Here is a 21,285-nt window from a genome sequence, read left to right as displayed (position 1 = left end):
TGTTACGGGGGGGCCCCTAAATTATTTTAGGGGGGGGATTTGGCTCCCTAAAGCCTGCTGGGAATGGAATTGGGGTCCCTAAATTCACGGATGGGGTCCCCAAACTTTATCGGGGAGCCCCTAAACTTTGTGGGGGGTCCCCAAATTTCAGGGGGGGGTCCCTACATTTCAGGGGCATCCCTAAATGTTACGGGGGGGTCCCAAAACATTTCGGGGGGGGCCCTAAATGATTTCAGGGAGGGGATACCCACCCCTTATCCCACCGCGCGCCCCCATTCCCTTCCCCACCGCCCTCCTCTTGCCCTAACTCCCCCCCCCATCCCATAACTCCCCCTAATGACTTAACTAATTAGCTAATTAACTAATTAATTAATTGTCTTCTTGGCAGGAAGCCCTGGAGGCCAAGCGGGGCCGTGCCCGGGCCGAGCGGCTGGAGCGGCTGCTGCGGCTGAACGAGCTGCGCTGCGGGCTGGGCCCCGTCTACGGCACCGAGGTGCTGGAGCTCTGCACCCTGCTGCCCCCCCCCGGCCCCCCCCCGGAGCCTCAGGACCCCCCCTGGGAAGCTCAGGACCCCCCCCCGGATCCTCCGGACCCCCCCCCGGGGTTTTTGGCTTCTTTTTCCTCCTCCTGGGGGCCCTGGGGGGGGCTGGCTCGCTGCCGCCTGGCTCAGCTCCCCCCCCGGCCCCGGCTGCTGGGGGCTTTTTGGCAGCGGGGGGGGGCCCTGGGCAGCGCCATCCTGGCCCCCCCGCAGAGGCTGCAGCAGCTGGCGCCCCTCCTCGACAGGTACGGGGGGGGGGGACCCCAAAAAGGGACCCCCCCCAAATCCCCTATTGCCCCCCAAATCCCTTATGGCCCCCCCAAAATCTCCTGTGGCCCCCCCAACCCGCTTATTGCCCCCCCAACCCGCTTATTGCCCCCCCAAATCCCTTGTGGCCCCCCAAATCCCTTATTGCCCCCCCCAAATGCCCTTATGCCTCCCCCCCCAATCCTTTTATTCCCCCCCCAATCCCCTATTGCACCCCAAATCCCCTTATGCCCCCCCCAAACCCCTTATTGCCCCCCCCAAATCCCCTTATTGCCCCCCCAATCCTTTTATTGCCCCCCCAATGCTTTTATTGCCCCCCCAACCCGCTTATTGCCCCCCCAAAATCCCCTGTGGCCCCCCCCAATCCTTTTATTGCCCCTCCAATCCCCTTATTGCCCCCCAAAATCCCCTGTGGCCCCCCCAATCCTTTTATTGGCCCCCCCAAATCCCTTATGGCTTCCCCAAATCCCTTATTGCCCCCCCCCAAATGCCCTTATGCCCCCCCCAATCCTTTTAACCCCCCCCCCCCAAATCCCCTATTGCACCCCAAATCCCTTGTGGCCCCCCCAATCCTTTTATTGCCCCCCCAAATCCCCTTATGCCCCCCAAATCCCCTTATTGCCCCCCCAATACTTTTATTTGCCCCCCCAAATGCCCTTATGGCCCCCCAAAATCCCCTTATGCCCCCCCAAACCTCTTATGGCCCCCCCCCAAATCCCCTTACTGCCCCCCCCAAACTCCCTTATGCCCCCCCAAACCTTTTATGGCCCCCCCAAAATCCCCTTATGCCCCCCCAAACCCCTTATTGCCCCCCCAAACCCTTTATGCCCCCCCCCCAAAGCCCCTTATGGCCCCCCCAAACCCGTTATGCCCCTCCCAACCCCCTTATGGGCCCCCCAACTCCCCCCTTACCCCCCTTATTGCCCCCATCACCCCCCTTTTACCCCCCATTACCCCCCCTTTTACCCCCCAAATCCCCCCTTACCCCCCCCCTTTTACCCCCCAAACCCCCTCACCCCCTTTTTACCCCCCCAAACTGGCCCCAAAGTGTCCCCAAGGTGTCCCCATGTCCCCAGGGTTCATCTTTGTGCTCCCCTTGGTGGTGCTCCACACGTCACACTCCTTGGGGACCCCCCATATCCCCCCGTCCCCGTGTCCCTATGTCCCCAAACTCTCCCCAACCCGCCCCCAAGTATCCCCAAGTGTCCCAAACTGTCCCTAAGGTGTCCCCAAAGTGTCCCCAAGGTGTCCCCATGTCCCCAGCTTCATCTTTATGCTGCCACCAGTGGCGCTCCACACATCCTACCTCCCGAGGACCCCCCATATCCCCCCGTCCCCGTGCCCCCACATCCCCGAGGTGTCCCCAGCTTGCCCCCAACTTGTCCCCAAGTGTCCCCAACTTGTCCCCAAAGTGTCCCCAAACTGTCCCCAAGGTGTCCCCATGTCCCTAGGGTTCATTTTTATGCTGCCACCAGTGGCACTACACACATCCTACCTCCCGAGGACCCCCCATATCCCCCCGTCCCCATGTCCCCACGTCCCCAAACTCTCCCCAACTTGTCCCCAAATGTCCCCAACGTGTCCCCAAAGTGTCCCCATGTCCCTAAAGTGTCCCTAGGGTTCATCTTTGTGCTGCCACCAGTGGCGCTACACACCTTGTACCCCTTGGGGACCCCCTGTATCCCCCATCCCTGTGTCCCCACATCCCCAAACTCTCCCCAACCTGTCCCCAAAGTGTCCCAAACTGTCCCTAAATTGTCCCCAAAGTGTCCCCATGTCCCCAAGGTGTCCCTAAGGTTCATCTTTGTGCTGCCACCAGTGGCACTACACACATCCTACCTCCTGGGGACCCCCCATATCCCCCTGTCCCCGTGTCCCTATGTCCCCACCCTGTCCCCAACTTGTCCCCAAGTGTCCCAAACTGTCCCCAAGGTGTCCCCATGTCCCCAGGGTTCATCTTTGTGCTGCCACCAGTGGCACTACACACATCCTACCTCCCGAGGACCCCCCATATCCCCCCGTCCCCATGTCCCTATGTCCCCAAGTTGCCCCCAACTTGTCCCCAAGTGTCCCCAACTTGTCCCCAAGTGTCCCTAAGGTGTCCCCAAGGTGTCCCCATGTCCCTAGGGTTCATCTTTGTGCTGCCACCAGTGGTACTCCACACATCCTACCTCCCGGGGACCCCCCATATCCCCCCGTCCCCATGTCCACACGTCCCAAAACTCTCCCCAACTTGTCCCCAAGTGTCCCCAAAGTGTCCCTAAGGTGTCCCCAAAGTGTCCCCATGTCCCTAAAGTGTCCCTAAGGTTCATCTTTGCGCTGCCACCAGTGGCGCTACACACCTTGTACCCCCTGGGGACCCCCTGTATCCCCCATATCACCCTGTCCCCATGTCCCTATGTCCCCGAGGTGTCACCAACTTGTCCCCAGGTGTCCCCAAAGTGTCCCCAAGGTGTCCCCATGTCCCTAGGGTTCATCTTTATGCTGCCACCAGTGGTGCTCCACACATCCTACCTCCCGAGGACCCCCCATATCCCCCCGTCCCCGTGCCCCCACATCCCCGAGGTGCCCCCAACTTGCCCCCAACTCTCCCCGAAGTGTCCCCAAGTGTCCCCAGCTGTCCCCTGTCCCCCCCCCCGCAGGTTCACCTTCGTGCTGCCGCCGGTGGAGGCCCCCCCCGTGGCGCTGCACACCTCGCACCCGGCGCCCTGGCGGCAGCGGCAGCGGGCGCTGCTGGAGGAGCGGCTGCGGGCGGAGGTGGCCCCGCGCAGCCGGGCCCTGCACCCCCTGCTCAGCGCCACCCGCGGCTGCTTCCCCGACCCACGGCTCGTGCAGTACGACTGCGGTACGAGGGGGGGGGACACGGGGACACTGGGGACATTGGGGGGACACGGGGGGACACGGGGACACTGGGGTGATTGGGGACATTGGGGATATTCAGGGGGAATGGGGACGTTATGGGGGAAACGGGGACATTGGGGACATTGGGGGGACATGGGGACTCAGTACGACTGCGGTACGAGGGGGGGGCGTTGGGGACGTTGGGGACATTGGGGGGACACGGGGGGACAAGGGGACATCGGGGATATCAGGGGGAATGGGGACATTCAGGGGGAATGGGGACATTGGGGACATAATGGGGAAACGGGGACATTGGGGACATGATGGGGGAAATGGGGACACAGTACGACTGCGGTACGAGGGGGGGGGACACGGGGACACTGGGGACATTGGGGACATTCAGGGGGGATGGGGACATTCAGGGGGAATGGGGATATCGGGGGGGATGGGGACGTTATGGGGGAAACGGGGACACTGGGGACATGATGGGGGAAATGGGGACATTGGGGGGATGGGGGGGACACAGTACGACTGCGGTACGAGGGGGGGGACACGGGGACACTGGGGACATGGGGGGACATCGGGGACATCAGGGACATTGGGGTGATTGGGGACATTCAGGGGGAATGGGGACATTATGGGGGAAACGGGGACATTGGGGACATTGGGGGGACATGGGGACTCAGTACGACTGCGGTACGAGGGGGGGGGCGTTGGGGACGTTGGGGACATTGGGGGGACACGGGGGGACAAGGGGACATCAGGGATATCAGGGGGAATGGGGACATTCAGGGGGAATGGGGACATTGGGGACATGATGGGGGAAACGGGGACATTGGGGACATGATGGGGGAAATGGGGACACAGTGCGACTGCGGTACGAGGGGGGGGACGTTGGGGACACTGGGGACATTGGGGACATTCAGGGGGGATGGGGACATTCAGGGGGAATGGGGATATCGGGGGGGATGGGGACGTTATGGGGGAAACGGGGACACTGGGGACATGATGGGGGAAATGGGGACATTGGGGGGATGGGGGGGACACAGTACGACTGCGGTACGAGGGGGGGGACACGGGGACATCGGGGACATTGGGGGGACACGGGGGGACATGGGGACAGTGGGGGGGTTGGGGACATTGGGGATATTCAGGGGGAATGGGGACGTTATGGGGGAAACGGGGACACTGGGGACATTGGGGGGACATGGGGACTCAGTACGACTGCGGTACGAGGGGGGGGGCGTTGGGGACGTTGGGGACATTGGGGGGACATCGGGGACATCAGGGACATTGGGGTGATTGGGGACATTCAGGGGGAATGGGGATATTGGGGACATGATGGGGGAAACGGGGACATTGGGGACATGATGGGGGAAATGGGGACACAGTGCGACTGCGGTACGAGGGGGGGGACACGGGGACAGCGGGGACATTGGGGACAGCGGGGGGACATCAGGGACATTGGGGATATTAGGGGGAAACGGGGACATTGGGGACAATATGGGGGAAATGGGGACACAGTACGACCGGTACGAGGGGGGGGACATTGGGGACAGCGGGGGGGATGGGGGACAGTGGGGACATTGGGGATGTTGGGGACATTGGGGGGACATGGGGACAGTGGGGATATCAGGGACATAGGGGACATTGGGGGGGAAATGGGGACGTTGGGGGGACACGGGGGGGACACGGGGACGTTGGGGACATTTGGGGCGAAGGGGGCCATCTGGGCCATCGGGGTGCATGGGGACTTTGGGGACACTGGGAGGACATCGGGGGCAATGGGGACATTGGGTGACTTGCTGGGTGTTGGTGACACCGGGGACATTGGGGACACACTGGGGGTGTTGGGGACACCCCGAGGCCACCGTCGCTGTCCCCCCCCGGTGTCCCCGTCCCCCCGCTGCCGTCCCCATGGCCCTGGTGACAGCCCTGGCCCCTGCGCCCGTGTCCCCAGCGATGTCCCCAACCATGTCCCCGTGTCCCCAATGAAGCCCCCACGTCCCCAGTGATGTCCCCAATGATGCCCTCGTGTCCCCAGTGACATCCCCAATGTCCCCAACAATGCCCTCAATGTCCCTAATGGTGTCCCCATGTCCCCACTGGTGTCCCCAATGTCCCCAAACACTGTCCCCATGTCCCCAATGATGCCCCCATGTCCTTAAATATGTCCCCAGTGTCCCCAGTGATGTCCCCAATGATGCCCCCACATCCCCAAAGATGTCCCCAATGTCCCTAATGATGCCCCCATGTCCCCAACGATGTCCCCAATGATGTCCCCAACGTCCCCAAAAGCTGCCCCCATGTCCCCAAACGCCGTGCCCATGTCCCCAACAATGCCCCCATGTCCCCAATGACACCCCAACGTCCCCAAACACTGTCCCCATGTCCCCAACGATGCCCCCACATCCCCAGCGATGTCCCCAATGTCCCCGAAGACGTCCCCAACGAAGCCCCCATGTCCCCAATGATGTCCCCATGTCCTTAGGGTGTCCCCATGTCCCCAACAATGTCCCCAATGTCCCCAGTTGTGTCCCCAATGTTCCCAAATGCTGCCCCCATGTCCCCAAATGCCATCCCCAATGCCCCCAACGCTGTCCCCAACGTCCCCAATGACACCCCAATGTCCCCAAACGCCATCCCCATGTCCCCAATGCTGCCTCCATGTCCCCAAATGCTGTCCCCATGTCCCCAAATGCCATCCCCATGTCCCCCAATGACACTCCACTGTCCCCAAACGCCGCCTCCATGTCCCCAAATACTGTCCCCACGTCCCCAGTGATGTCCCCATGTCCCCAAACGCCATCCCCAATGTCTCCAACGTCCCCAAATGCTGCCCCCATGTCCCCAAACACCATCCCCATGTCCCCAAAGACGTCCCCATGTCCCCAAACACTGCCCCCACGTCCCCAACGCTGTCCCCACGTCCCCAGTGATGTCCCCATGTCCCCAACGCTGCCCCCAACGTCCCCAAACGCTGTCCCCATGTCCCCAATGCCACCCCAACGTCCCCAAACGCCGCCCCCACGTCCCCAAATGCTGTCCCCACGTCCCCAGTGATGTCCCCATGTCCCCAATGCTGCCCCCAATGTCCCCAAACGCTGCCCCAATGTCCCCAAACGTTGTCCCCATGTCCCCAACGCTGCCCCCAATGTCCCCAAACGCTGCCCCAACATCCCCAAACGCTGCCCCCAACGTCCCCAAACGCTGTCCCCATGTCCCCAATGCTGTCCCCAACGTCCCCAAATGCTGTCCCCACGTCCCCAATGCTGCCCCCAACGTCCCCAAACGCCATCCCCAATGTCCCCAACGTCCCCAAATGCTGCCCCCATGTCCCCAAACACCGTCCCCATGTCCCCAATGCCACCCCAACGTCCCCAAACGCTGTCCCCATGTCCCCAACGCTGCCCCCAATGTCCCCAAATGCTGCCCCAACGTCCCCAAACGCTGTCCCCATGTCCCCAATGCCACCCCAACGTCCCCAAATGCCGCCCCCACCTCCCCAAATGCTGTCCCCACGTCCCCAGTGATGTCCCCATGTCCCCAACGCTGCCCCCAACGTCCCCAAACGCTGTCCCCATGTCCCCAAACGCCATCCCCAATGTCCCCAACATCCCCAAACGCTGTCCCCAATGTCCCCAACACTGTCCCCAATGTCCCCAATGACACCCCAATGTCCACAAATGCTGCCCCCATGTCCCCAAACACCATCCCCACGTCCCCAATGCCACCCCAACGTCCCCAAACGCTGCCCCCACGTCCCCAAACGCTGTCCCCATGTCCCCAAACGCCACCCCCACGTCCCCACACGCCACCCCGTCCCCCGCCGTGACCCCGTGTCCCCCCCCCAGGGAAGCTGCAGACGCTGGCGGCGCTGCTGCGTCGGCTGAAGGCGGGGGCGCACCGCGTGCTGATCTTCACGCAGATGACGCGCATGCTCGACGTCCTCGAGCGCTTCCTCACCTACCACGGCCACATCTACCTGCGCCTCGACGGCAGCACCCGCGTGGAGCAGAGACAGGTGGGGGGGACGCCGGGGGGGACACAAGGGGACATGGGGGGCACTAAAGGGGACATAAAGGGACATAAAGGGGCGTAAAGGGGACATAAAGGGGACATAAAGGGACATAAAGGGACGTAAAGGGACATAAAGGGGACATGGGGGGCACTAAAGGGACATTAAGGGACATAAAGGGGACATAAAGGGGACATAAAGGGACGTAAAGGGACATAAAGGGGCGTAAAGGGGACGTAAAGGGGCATAAAGGGACATAAAGGGACGTAAAGGGGACATAGAGGGGCATAAAGGGACACAAAGGGACATAAAGGGGACATAAAGGGACATAAAGGGGATAAAAAGGGACATAAAGGGACATAAAGGGGACATAAAGGGGACATAAAGGGACGTAAAGGGACACTAAAGGGACATAAAGGGGATAAAAAGAGACATAAAGGGACATAAAGGGGACATAAAGGGACGTAAAGGGACGTAAAGGGGACGTAAAGGGACGTAAAGGGACATAGAGGGACATAAAGGGACATAAAGGGGATAAAAAGGGACATAAAGGGACATAAAGGGGACATAAAGGGACATAAAGGGGACGTATAGGGGACGTAAAGGGACATAAAGGGGATATAAAGGGACATAAAGGGACATAAAGGGGATATAAAGGGGCATAAAGGGGATGTATAGGGGACGTATAGGGGACGTAAAGGGGACATAAAGGGACGTAAAGGGGCATAAAGGGACATAAAGGGACACAAAGGGGACATAAAGGGACATAAAGGGACATAAGGGGACGTAAAGGGACATAAAGGGGCGTAAAGGGGATATAAAGGGGCATAAAGGGACACTAAAGGGACACTAAAGGGACACAAAGGGGACATAAAGGGGCATAAAGGGGCATAAAGGGGACATAAAGGGATATAAGGGGACATAAAGGGACATAAAGGGACATAAAGGGGACGTATAGGGGACGTAAAGGGACATAAAGGGGATATAAAGGGACATAAAGGGGATATAAAGGGACATAAAGGGACGTAAAGAGGACATAAAGGGGACATAAAGGGGATGTAAAGGGGCATAAAGGGACATAAAGGGGACATAAAGGGACGTAAAGGGGCGTAAAGGGGACATAAAGGGACATAAAGGGACATAAAGGGGATGTAAAGGGGACGTAAAGGGGACGTAAAGGGACATAAAGGGACATAAAGGGACTTAAAGGGGATAAAAAGGGACGTAAAGGGACGTAAAGGGACATAAAGGGGACATGGGGGGCACTGAAGGGACATAAAGGGACATAAAGGGGACATAAAGGGACATAAAGGGACATAAAGGGACATAAAGGGGACATAAAGGGACGTAAAGGGACGTAAAGGGACACTAAAGGGACATAAAGGGGATAAAAAGAGACATAAAGGGACATAAAGGGGACATAAAGGGACATAAGGGGACATAAAGGGGATAAAAAGGGACATAAAGGGACGTAAAGGGACATAAAGGGGCGTAAAGGGGACATGGGGGGCACTAAAGGGACATAAAGGGGACGTAAAGGGACGTAAAGGGACATAAAGGGACATAAAGGGATGCCAAGGAGGGGGTAAAGGGGAAAAAAGGGGGGAAAATGGGGAGAAAAGGGGGGAAAGGGGGGAAAACGGGGAAAATGGGAAGAAATTGGGGGAATTGGGGGGGTTTGGGGGGGATTTGGGGGGGTTGTGGGGAAATTGGGGGCGTGGGGGGGACATGGGGACACAAAGGGACACAAAGGGGACACAAAGGAGGGGGGAAAGGGGGAGGTAGAGGGGAGGTGGAGAGGTAAAAAGGGGGGTTTGGGGGGGAAATGGGGGGGTTTGGGGGCTTTTAGGGGAAAATGGGGGGATTTGGGGGGATGTGGGGGGCTTGTGGAGGTCGTGGAGGGTCCGTATATGGGATTGAGCCATTTGGGAGCCATTCTATAGGGTCCCCATGCCCCAAACCCCACCCTATAGACCCCCCACGTCCCCCCCCACCCCCCGGACCCCCTCCCAACCCACCTTGACATCCTCCTGGGCAGGATTTGGGTTCTCCATCACCTTCCTTTATGGGATTTTGACACCTTTTATATAGGATTTCGATATTTAGGACCCCTTCCATAGGGCCGCCCCACCCCAAACCCCACCCTATAGACCCCCTAAGTCCCCCCCACCCCCCGGGGCCCCCTCCCAACCCACCTTGACATCCTCCTGGGCAGGATTTGGGATCTCCATCACCTTCCTTTATGGGATCTTGACACCTTCTATATAGGATTACGATATTTAGGAACACCTATGGGGTCCATACCTGTTCCTACACCACCCTATAGACCCCCCACCTCCCCCCCACCCCCCGGGACCCCCTCCCAACCCATTTTGACATCCTCCTGGGCATAATCTGGGTGTCCCATCACCTTCTTTTATGGGATTTTGACACCTTTTATATAGGATTTCGATATTTAGGACCCCTTCCATAGGGTCCCCATGCCCCAAACCCCACCCTATAGACCCCCCACCTCCCCCCCACCCCTGGGACCCCCTCCCAACCCATTTTGACATCCTCCTGGGCAGGATTTGGGATCTCCATCACCTTCCCATATGGGATCTTGACACCTTCTATATAGGATTACGATATTTAGGAACACCTATAGGGTCCATACCCATTCCTACACCACCCTATAGACCCCCCACCTTCCCCCCACCCCCCTGGACCCCCTCCCAACCCATTTTGACATCCTCCTGGGCAAGATTTGACTTCTCCATCACCTTCCTATATAGGATTTTGACACCTTTTATATAGGATTAAGCCATTTAGGACCCCTTCCATAGGATCCCCATGCCCCAAACCCCACCCTATAGACCCCCCACGTCCCCCCCCACCCCCGGGACCCCCTCCCAACCCACCTTGACGTCCTCCTGAGCAAGATTTGGGTTCTCCATCACCTTCCCATATAGGATCTTGACACCTTTTATATAGGATTACGATATTTAGGAACACCTATGGGGTCCATACCCATCCCTACACCACCCTATAGACCCCCCACGTCCCCCCCACCCCCCGGACCCCCTCCCAACCCATTTTGACATCCTCCTGGGCAAGATCTGACTTCTCCATCACCTTCCTTTATGGGATTTTGACACCTTCTATATAGGATTAAGCCATTTGGGACCCCTTCCATAGGGTCCCCATGCCCCAAACTCCACCCTATAGACCCCCCACGTCCCCCCCACCCCCCGGACCCCCTCCCAACCCATTTTGACATCCTCCTGGGCAGGATTTGGGATCTCCATCACCTTCCCATATGGGATCTTGACATCTTCTATATAGGATTGTGATATTTAGGACCTCTTCCATAGGGCCCCCACACCCCAAACCCCACCCTATAGACCCCCCACGTCCCCCCCACCCCCGGGACCCCCTCCCAACCCATTTTGACATCCTCCTGGGCATAATCTGGGTGTCCCATCACCTTCTTTTATGGGATTTTGACACCTTCTATATAGGATTAAGCCATTTAGGACCCCTTCCATAGGGTCCCCACGCCCCAAACTCCACCCTATAGACCCCCCACCTCCCCCCCACCCCCGTGGACCCCCTCCCAACCCACTTTGACATCCTCCTGGGTAGGATTTGGGTTCTCCATCACCTTCCTTTATGGGATTTTGACACCTTCTATATAGGATTACGCCATTTAGGACCCCTTCCATAGGGTCCCCATGCCCCAAACCCCACCCTATAGACCCCCCACGTCCCCCCCACCCCCCGGGACCCCCTCCCAACCCATTTTGACATCCTCCTGGGCAGGATTTGGGTTCTCCATCACCTTCCTTTATGGGATTTTGACACCTTCTATATAGGATTAAGCCATTTAGGACCCCTTCCATAGGGTCCCCATGCCCCAAACTCCACCCTATAGACCCCCCACGTCCCCCCCACCCCCCGGGACCCCCTCCCAACCCATTTTGACATCCTCCTGGGCAGGATTTGGGATCTCCATCACCTTCCCATATGGGATCTTGACATCTTCTATATAGGATTGTGATATTTAGGACCTCTTCCATAGGGCCCCCACACCCCAAACCCCACCCTATAGACCCCCCACGTCCCCCCCACCCCCCGGGACCCCCTCCCAACCCACCTTGACATCCTCCTGGGCAGGATTTGGGTTCTCCATCACCTTCCCATATGGGATCTTGACATCTTCTATATAGGATCAAGACCTTTAGGAACACTTATAGGGTCTATATGTGTTCCTACACCACCCTATAGACCCCCCACCCCCCGGGACCCCCTCCCAACCCATTTTGACATCCTCCTGGGCAAGATTTGACTTCTCCATCACCTTCCTATATAGGATTTTGACACCTTTTATATAGGATTTCGATATTTAGGACCCCTTCCATAGGGTCCCCATGCCCCAAACTCCACCCTATAGACCCCCCACCTCCCCCCCACCCCCGGGACCCCCCCCCAACCCGCCTCCCCCTCCCTTGCAGGCCCTGATGGAGCGCTTCAACGCCGACAAGCGCATCTTCTGCTTCATCCTCTCCACCCGCAGCGGCGGGGTCGGGGTCAACCTGGCGGGGGCCGACACCGTCGTCTTCTACGACAGCGACTGGAACCCCACCATGGACGCCCAGGCCCAGGACCGCTGCCACCGCATCGGCCAGACCCGCGACGTCCACATCTACCGGTGGGTGACGTCCCCCTTTTCGTCCCCTTTTTGTCCGTTTTTGTCGGTTTTTCCCCCAAACTCAAGTTTTTTGGGGTTTCCCCCAGGTTGATCAGCGAGCGCACGGTGGAGGAGAACATCCTCAAAAAGGCCAACCAGAAGAGGATGCTGGGGGACATGGCCATCGAGGGGGGCAACTTCACCACCGCCTACTTCAAGCAGGTGAGGGGACACTTGGTGACACTTGGTGGCACTTGGTGGCACTTGGGGATGATAAAAAGACCCCCCCGGTGACCCCTCCGCTGTGGCGTTGTCCCCAAGCAAACCATCCGGGAGCTCTTCGACATGGCGCCCGAGAGGGATGGGGACGCCAAGGACAAGGACAAGGACAAGGACAGGGACAGGGACAGGGACAGGGACAGGGATGGGCCGCAGGAGGAGGACGAGGACCCCGCGGCCACCCGGCGCACGCACATCCTGGAGCAGGTCAGATGCGGGTCCCCAACGCGTCCCCAACGTGTCCCCAACGCGTCCCCAATGACATTCCCAACAATATCCCCAACGATGTCCCCAAGATGTCCCCAACGTGTCCCCAACGACGTCTTCGTGTCCCCAAGATGTCCCCAACCATGTCCCCAACGATGTCCCCAATGACATTCCCAAAAATAACCCCATAATGTCCCCAACCATATCCCCAACGATGTCCCCAACGCGTCCCCAATGGTGTTCCCAATGTGTCCCCGATGACATTCCCAACAATATCCCCAACCATGTCCCCAAGATGTCCCCAACGTGTCCTCAACGACGTCTTCGTGTCCCCAATGATGTTCCCAACGCGTCCCCAACGTGTCCCCAATGACGTTCCCAACAATATTCCCAATGATGTCCCCAAGATGTCCCCAACCATGTCCCCAGTGACGTCCTCAATGACATTCCCAAAAATAACCCCATAATGTCCCCAACCATATCCCCAATGATGTCCCCAACATGTCCCCAACGTGTCCCCAATGACATTCCCAACCATGTCCCCAATGGTGTCCCCAACGTGTCCCCAGTTGTGTCCCCAATGACATTTCCAAAAATACCCCCATAATGTCCCCAACGATGTCCCCAACGTGTCCCCAGTGATGTCCCCAATGACGTTCCCAACCATGTTCCCAGCAATGTCCCCAACAATGTCCCCAATGACATCTTCATGTCCCCAACCATGTCCCCAATGAAATTCCCAACAGTATCCCCAACCATGTCCCCAGCATGTCCCCATTGGCGTCCCCAACACCCCCATGTCCCCCGATGTCCCCTTGATGTCCCCAACACCCCATGACCAGATCCTTGATGTCCCCAACACCCAACCTACATCCCTTGATGTCCCCAACGTCCCCATGTCCCTTGATGTCCCCAACACCCCCATGGCCATATTCTTGATGTCCCCTTGATGATCCCAACACCCTGATGTCCCTCGATGTCCCCAACGTCCCCATGTCCCTTGATGTCCCCTTGATGTCCCCAACACCCCATGTCCTCATCCTTGACATCCCCAACACCCAACCTACATCCCTTGACGTCCCCAACACCCCCTCATCCCCCAATGTCCCTTGATGTCCCCAACACCCCCATGTCCCCCGATGTCCCCTTGATGTCCCCAACACCCCATGTCCTCATCCTTGACATCCCCAACACCCAACCTACACCCCTTGACATCCCCAACACCCCGATGTCCCTCGATGTCCCCAACGCCCCCACACCCCCCGCCGTCCCCAACGTCCCCATTGTCCCCCAACGCCCCCGTTGTCCCCCCGCCGCCCCCAACGTCCCCGTTGTCCCCCCGGCAGGCGCTGTGCGGGGCGGAGGACCCCGAGGACATCCGCGCGGCCTCGCAGGCGCAGGCGGAGCGCGTGGCGGCGCTGGCCGAGTTCAGCGAGAGCCTCAGCCCCGAGGAGGAGCGCGGCGCCCGCGAGGCCGAAGAGGAGCTCTCCAAGGCCGAGCAGGAGATCGCCGCCCTCGTCGAGCAGGTGGGGGCACGGGGGGACGCGGGGGGACAGGGGGGACATGGGGACATTGGGGGGACAATGGGGACAAGGGGGGCATGGGGGCATGGGGACAGTGGGGGGACATGGGGACATGGGGGGATATGGGGACAGTGGGGGGACATGGGGACAGCGGGGGGATATGGGGACAGTGGGGGGATATGGGGACATTGGGGGGACATGGGGACAATGGGGGGACATGGGGACAGTGGGGGGACATGGGGACAATGGGGGCATGGGGACATGGGGGGGGACATGGGGACAATAGGGGGACATGGGGACAGTGGGGGGATATGGGGACATTGGGGGGACAATGGGGACATGGGGACAGTGGGGGGACATGGGGGGATATGGGGACAGTGGGGGGACATGGGGGGACAGTGGGGACATGGGGGCATGGGGGGACATGGGGACAATGGGGGCATGGGGGCATGGGGACAGTGGGGGGACATGGGGACATGGGGGGATATGGGGACAATAGGGACATGGGGGCATGGGGGGACATGGGGACAGTGGGGGGATATGGGGACATTGGGGACATGGGGACAGTGGGGGGATATGGGGACAGTGGGGGGACACGGGGACAGTGGGGGGACATGGGGACAATGGGGGGACACGGGGACAGTGGGGGGACATGGGGACAATGGGGGGACATGGGGACAGTGGGGGGATATGGGGGGATATGGGGACATTGGGGACATGGGGGCATGGGGGGATATGGGGACAATAGGGACATGGGGACAATGGGGGCACGGGGGGGGACACGGGGACAATAGGGGGACACGGGGACAATGGGAACATGGGGGGACATGGGGACAGTGGGGGGACATGGGGACAATAGGGGGACACATGGGGACATTGGGGACATGGGGACACAATGGGGACATGGGGGGACAATGGGGACAATAGGGACATGGGGGGGACATGGGGGCAATGGGGGGACACAATGGGGACATGGGGACAAGGGGGGGACATGGGGAAGGTGTAGTGGGGACAATGGGGGGACATGGGGACAGTGGGGGCATGGGGAGGGCGTGGGGGGACAATGGGGACACGGGGGGGACATGGGGGATATGAGGGAGTGGCCAGGAGGGGAACGGGGGATGTGGGGATGTTTTGGGGACGTTTGGGGACATTTGGGGCTGTTGGGGACATTGGGGATATTTGGGGACATTTGGGGACATTGGGGACATTTGGGGACATTTAGGGATATCAGGATATCTGGGGACATTTGGGGTCAATGAGGACATTTGGGGACATTGGGGACGTTTGGGGCCCACCGAGGTTGCCGGGGGGGTGGATTTTGGGGCCATTTTGGGGGTTTTTGGTGACGGTGCCGGGCGCTGCCGCAGCTGACGCCCATCGAGCGCTACGCCATGAACTTCCTGGAGGCCTCGCTGGAGGACGTCAGCCGAGAGGAGCTGAAGCAGGCCGAGGTGGGTGGGGGGCACCCATGGGTGCTGGGGGGGGGCGGGGGGACTCCCAGTAGCTCCCAGTAAGAACTGGGGAGACACCAGTGTGAGCTGGGGGCAGCCACTGGTGTTGGGTCGTGGGATAAGGGACATCTACCAGGGTGTGGGTATGGGGTGGGGGCACCCATAGGTGCCTAAAATGGGTGGGGGCACCCATGGGTGCTCCAGGAGGGGCTGGGGGATGCCCAGTAGCTCCCAGTAAGAACTGGGGCCACACCAGTGTGAGCTGGGGGGCACCCATTATGGGTCAAGGAACACCCATGGGGGTCTGGCTATGGGGTGGGGGCACCCATAGGACCCTAATATGGGTGGGGGCACCCATGGGTGCTCCAGGGAAGGGCTGGGGGATTCCCAGTAGCTCCCAGTAACAACTGGGGACACACCAGTATGCCGTGGGGGACACTTACTGGTGTACAACCACAGAATAAGGGACACCCATGGGGGGCTGGGTATGGGGTGGGGGCACCCATAGGTGCCTAAAATGGGTGGGGGCACCCATGGGTGCTCCAGGGAGGGGCTGGGGGATTCCCAGTATCTCCCAGTAGCAACTGGGGAGACACCAGTATGACCTGGGGGTCACCCACTATGAAAGAAGTGACACCCACGGGGGTCTGGCTATGGGGTGGGGGCACCCATAGGACCCTAATATGGGTGGGGGCACCCATGGGTGCTCCAGGAGGGGCGGGGGGATTCCCAGTAGCTCCCAGTAAGAACTGGGGAGACACCAGTATGAGCTGGGGGCAGCCACTGGTGTTGGGTCGTGGGATAAGGGACATCTACCAGGGAGTGGGTATGGGGTGGGGGCACCCATAGGTGCCTAATATGGGTGGGGGCACCCATGGGTGCTCTGGAGGAAGCTGGGGGACACCCAGTAGCTCCCAGTAAGAACTGGGGAGACACCAGTATGAGCTGGGGGGCACCCACAATGGGATAAAGGATATCCACAGGGGTCTGGCTATGGGGTGGGGGCACCCATAGGTCCCTGTTACGGGTGGGGGCACCCATGGGTGCTCCAGGAGGGGCTGTAGGACTCCCAGTACCTCCCAGTAACAACTGGGAACACCCCACTATGACCTGGGCGCCCCCCACTACGGGACAAGCGCCCCCCACACGGGTCTGGCTGTGGGGTGGGGGCACCCTCACCCCCCCCCACGGCTCCCAGCACCCATGGGTGCCCCCTTTTTCCCCCCCCCCCCCCCCTCCAGGAGCAGGTGGAGGCGGCGCGCAAGGACATCGACCAGGCCAAGGGCGAGGGGCGCTTCCGGCTGCCGGCCGAGGAAGAGGAGGAGGAGGAAGCAGCCCCGGGGGCCGGGGGGGCGGGGGCCACCCCGGGGGGGGGCGACGAAGGCCCCGGGGGTCCCCGCAGACCCCCCCGCAGGGCGCGGGGCCCCCCCCGGCCCCTCCCCGAGCGCGCCGGCACCCGCGCCAGCCAGCGCCTGCGGGCGGCCGCCACCGCCTCCCCCCGCCCGCTGACGTCACACGGCGCCACGGTGACGTCACACGGCGCCCCGCTGACGTCACACGCCGCCCCGGTGACGTCACGCCCCGCCCCGGTGACATCAGCGCCGGCGACGCCGCAGGTCCCCGCGGGGACGGTGACGCCGACGCCGCCCCCCGCCACCACGGTGACATCACAACCGGCTCCGGTGACATCAGAATCGACGCCGGTGACGTCACAAGCCACGGCGATGACGTCACAAGCAGCCCCGGTGATGTCACAGCCCGCCCCGGTGACGTCACAACCGCCCGTGCCGCCCCCGGCGCCGCCGCCGTCACCGCCCGCGCCGCCGCCATCACCGCCCGCGCCGCCGACGTCACCGCCCTCACCGCTGACGTCACACCCGCCGCCGGTGACGTCACCGCCCGCCCCCACCCCGCTGACTCTACCCCCCTCCCCGGCACCCAACCCGGCGCCGGCGACCGCGGCCTCGCCCCCACCCCCTCCACCCCCTTCCCCGCCCCCCGCCCCCTCCCCGCTGACGTCAGAGCCCCCGAGCGTGACGTCATCACCCCCCCCTCCCCCTCCCCTTCCTCCTCCTCCTCCTCCTCCTCCTCCTCCCCCCCCACCCCCCCGGGGCCCCCGGCGGCGCCGCAGCGCGGACGTGGAGATCCGGCAGAGCCGCGCGCCGGGGCCGGCGGCCAAAGTGCTGCGGCAGCTCCCCGGCCGCCTGGTCACCGTCCTGGAGCCCCCCCCGGCCCCGGGACGCCCCCGCCGCCGCCGCCACGACCCCGAGGGGGGGCCCGGCAGCCCCGCCGCCAGCCCCGCGCCCCCCAAACGCCGCCGGGGCCGCCCCCCGAAACGCCGGGGGGGCCCGCGCCGACGCCGCTCCCCCCCCGGCAAACAGCGGCGCCGGGGGCGGCCGGCTCGCGGCGGCGCCGGGGGTGCCCCCCCCTCTATGGGGGGCTCGGCCCCCGCCGCCCCCCCCAGCCCCGAGAAACGGCGGCGGGGGCGCCCCCCCAAGCGGGCGTCCCCCGACAGCAGCGCCTCGCCCCCCCCGGCCCCCCGCAGCACCCGGCGGCACCCGGGGGGGGCCCTCATGGCCCCCCTGGAGCGCGAGCCCGGACGGCGACGGCGCCCCCGCGCCTCCCCGCCGCCTTCCTCCCCGTTCTCCTCCTCCTCCTCCTCCTCTTCCTCCGACCACGAGGGGAGCGGGGACGAAGCCCCCCGCCGCAGGCCCCCCCCGGCCAAGCGGCGCCGCAGGGGGGCCGGGGGGGCTCCGCGGCACCGCCGCCGCCGGCCCCCGCCGCCGCCCGCCAGGAGGAGGAGGAGGCGGCAGCCCCCGCGGCGATGCGCCACCGGCACCGCCGGCGCCCCCGGGGGGCCCACGACGCCCCCCGAGCCTCCCCCGGCACCGGCGGCGGCTCTGCGAGGCCGCAAGGCCAAGACGTGACCCCCCGCTGCCCCCCGAGGGGGCCGGCAAGATGGCCGACAGGCGGCCGGGGAGGGGCCGGGCGCGGCGGGTGGGAGAGAGGAGAGGGCGCGGCCAATATGGCCGCCGGCGGCGCTCGGAAAGGGCCGGCGGGCGGCCTCGCAAGATGGCCGGCAGACAAGATGGTTGACGTCCAAGATGGCCGACATCTGAGATGGCTGATGTCCAAGATGGTTGACATTTCAAGATGGCCGATCTCCAAGATGGCTGACATCCCAAGATGGCTGACGTCCAAGATGGCTGACAGCTCAAGATGGCCAACATGCAAGGTGGTTGACAGTTTGAGATGGCCAATGTCCAAGATGGCTGGCATTTGAAGATGGCTGACGTCCAAGATGGCCGACCTCCAAGATGGCTGGCCTCCAAGATGGTCGACCTCCAAGATGGCCGACATCTGAGATGGCTGACATCCAAGATGGCCGACATTTCAAGATGGCCGACCCCAATATGGCTAACCTCCAAGATGGCTGACGTCCAAGATGGCCGACACCTCAAGATGGCTGACAATTCAAGATGGCCGACATGCAAGATGGCTGACAGTTCGAGATGGGCAACGTCCAAGATGGCTGGCGTTTGAGGATGGCTCGCATCTAAGATGGCTGACGTCCAAGATGGCCGACCGCTCAAGATGGCCGACATCCAAGATGGCTGACGTTTCAAGATGGATGACATCAAAGATGGCCGACATCCAAGAGGGCCGACATCCAAGATGGCCGACGTCCAAGATGGCTGACACCCAAGATGGCTGACGTTTCAAGATGGCCGACTACCAAGATGGCCGCCCTGGTGTCCTCTGACTGGCTGAGCTCAGCGGCCCCCCAAGATGGCCGACATCCAAGATGGCCGACATCCAAGATGGCCGACCACCAAGATGGCCGCCTGGAGGCCGGTAGTGACGTCAAAGCCGTGACACTGACTGTTATGATGTCATATCCGGCGGCCATCTTGAATCCTGTGATGTCACCGCGGGCGGCCATCTTGAAGGAAGTGATGTCAGAAGAGGCGGCCATCTTGAAGCAGGTGACGTCACAGCTGGCAGCCATCTTGATCCCCGTGATGTCAGAGGAAGTGGCGGCCATCTTGCATCCCGTGACGTCAGAAGCGGCAGCCATCTTGTTCCCAGCGTGCCTCAGGACTGGCGGCCATCTTGAAGCCCGTGATATCAGACGAGGCGGCCATCTTGAATGCTGTGACGTCAGACCTGGCGGCCATCTTGCCTCAACCTCAGCGCCTTCCTCTTCGTCGCGCCCCCGTCGGCCATCTTGGCCCCAGCGATCGCAGCCACCGGCGGCCATCTTGCTCCGGGTGGGCATAGAGTTGGCGGCCATCTTGCTCCCAGCAACCAGCGGCCATCTTGGCTCCAGACAGTGCAGGACATGGTGGCCATCTTGTCTCCAACAGACACCCATGCTGGCGGCCATCTTGTCTCCAACACACATCCACCTTGGCGGCCATCTTGGCTCCAACACACATCCACCTTGGCGGCCATCTTGGCTCCAACAGACACCAATGCTGGCGGCCATCTTGGCTCCAAGACACATCCACCTCGGCAGCCATCTTGGCTCCAACAGACACCCGTGCTGGCGGCCATCTTGTCTCCAACACACACCCACCTTGGCGGCCATCTTGTCTCCAATGGATACCCATGCTGGCAGCCATCTTGCCTCCAACAGCCGTCACATCCGGCGGCCATCTTAAACCGGACCACACCACCTCCTTGGCCGCCATCTTAACCCACGCGGACCCCCGTAGCCGGCGGCCATCTTGGCCCCCTGCATCCCAGCAGCCATCTTGACTCCAGCGGCCGCCGGCTCCGGCGGCCATCTTGCCCCCTGGGCTCCTCCGCTTTTCCGGCGGCCATCTTGTCCCCGCCGGCGGCCATCTTGCGGCGGGGAGGTGGGGGGGCGTTTTGGGGGGAGGGGGGGGGCCCCGGGGGGGCCGTTTTTTACCCGTGTACATTGGCGGGGGCGCGGCCCCCTGTACAGCCCCATGTAAAATAGGTTCCTTTTCAACACGATCTATGCAAAGGTGCTTTGTGCCGGGCTGGGGGGGGAGGGGGACCCCGGTGGGGTTTTTATTTTTTATTTTTATTTTTATTTTTATTTTTTTTTGGGGGGGGTGGGGTTAAATAAATAAAATTTTGGGTGGGAAAAGGGGGGATTTTGGGGGTGTCGGGTGTCCAGGCGGCGGCTGTAAGCTTTTCCTCTGCGGGAGAACGCGATGAATAAAGGGTTGAAAACGGAGAGTTTTGGGGGGGGGAACCCCAAAATTGGGGTGTGGGGGGGGGAGATTTAGGAGGCGGGGGGGCTTTTTAGGGGAGGGGGGCTTTAGGGGAAGGGGGTGTTGTAGGGGAGGGGGGGGTTTAGGGGAAAGGGAGCTTTGGGGGGGGGTTACTGTGGTTAACGGGGGGGTCCCTATGGAATAGGGGGGTCCTGGGGGGGGGGTGTGGGGTTTTTGGGGGTCCCTGTGGGGTTTTGGGGGGGTCTTTATGGGGTTTGGGGGGGGCCTTATGGGGTTTAGGGG

At 61.6% G+C, this 21,285-nt stretch overlaps 2 protein-coding genes across 4 annotated transcripts in view; one reads left to right on the top strand and one right to left on the bottom strand.

Annotated features, from left to right (window-relative positions):
* Window positions 1–18,872, top strand: part of LOC311426118 (uncharacterized protein) — a gene marked incomplete at its 5' end in the record, with an annotated part of 21,598 nt that extends 2,726 nt beyond the window's left edge. Inside the window, 9 exons of the mRNA XM_084502288.1 lie at window positions 389–783; window positions 3,448–3,650; window positions 7,501–7,670; window positions 12,158–12,354; window positions 12,441–12,555; window positions 12,655–12,819; window positions 14,166–14,345; window positions 15,713–15,796; window positions 17,038–18,872. Of these exons, the coding sequence (XP_084358414.1) occupies window positions 389–783; window positions 3,448–3,650; window positions 7,501–7,670; window positions 12,158–12,354; window positions 12,441–12,555; window positions 12,655–12,819; window positions 14,166–14,345; window positions 15,713–15,796; window positions 17,038–18,723 (3,195 nt within the window). The 3' untranslated portion in view covers window positions 18,724–18,872. The remainder of the gene's footprint in view (window positions 1–388; window positions 784–3,447; window positions 3,651–7,500; window positions 7,671–12,157; window positions 12,355–12,440; window positions 12,556–12,654; window positions 12,820–14,165; window positions 14,346–15,712; window positions 15,797–17,037) is intronic.
* A 203-nt stretch (window positions 18,873–19,075) lies between these two features.
* On the bottom strand, window positions 19,076–20,802 carry LOC311426059 (uncharacterized protein). Of its 3 annotated transcripts, none has more exons than XM_084502210.1 (3): window positions 20,376–20,802; window positions 19,931–20,239; window positions 19,076–19,897 (listed from the first exon to the last, which is right to left on the bottom strand). In XM_084502210.1, the coding sequence occupies exons 1-3, from the start codon at window positions 20,719–20,721 to the stop codon at window positions 19,434–19,436; spliced, it is 1,119 nt and encodes a 372-aa protein (XP_084358336.1). In that variant the 5' UTR covers window positions 20,722–20,802; the 3' UTR covers window positions 19,076–19,433. The 3 variants fall into 3 exon arrangements, with proteins under 3 accessions (XP_084358336.1, XP_084358335.1, XP_084358334.1); XM_084502209.1 differs by having other exon boundaries at window positions 19,076–20,065; window positions 20,099–20,239; window positions 20,376–20,798; XM_084502208.1 differs by having other exon boundaries at window positions 19,076–20,239; window positions 20,376–20,798.
* Window positions 20,803–21,285: the final 483 nt, after the last annotated feature.

This window comes from Aythya ferina (genome assembly GCF_964211825.1).
Source record: "Aythya ferina genome assembly, chromosome: 37".
In the NCBI taxonomy this organism is placed as follows: Eukaryota; Metazoa; Chordata; class Aves; order Anseriformes; family Anatidae; genus Aythya; species Aythya ferina.
This window is presented reverse-complemented; position numbering and strand designations above follow the sequence as displayed.

Excerpts from the sequence above, each read along its gene's own strand:
- LOC311426059 (XM_084502208.1), bottom strand. The coding sequence starts at position 20,721 with ATGTACACGGGTAAAAAACGGCCCCCCCGGGGCCCCCCCCCTCCCCCC. Across the intron at positions 20,240-20,375 it reads GAGACAAGATGGCCGCCAAG|GTGGATGTGTGTTGGAGCCA; the intron begins GTGGGTGTGTGT and ends ATGGCCGCCAAG.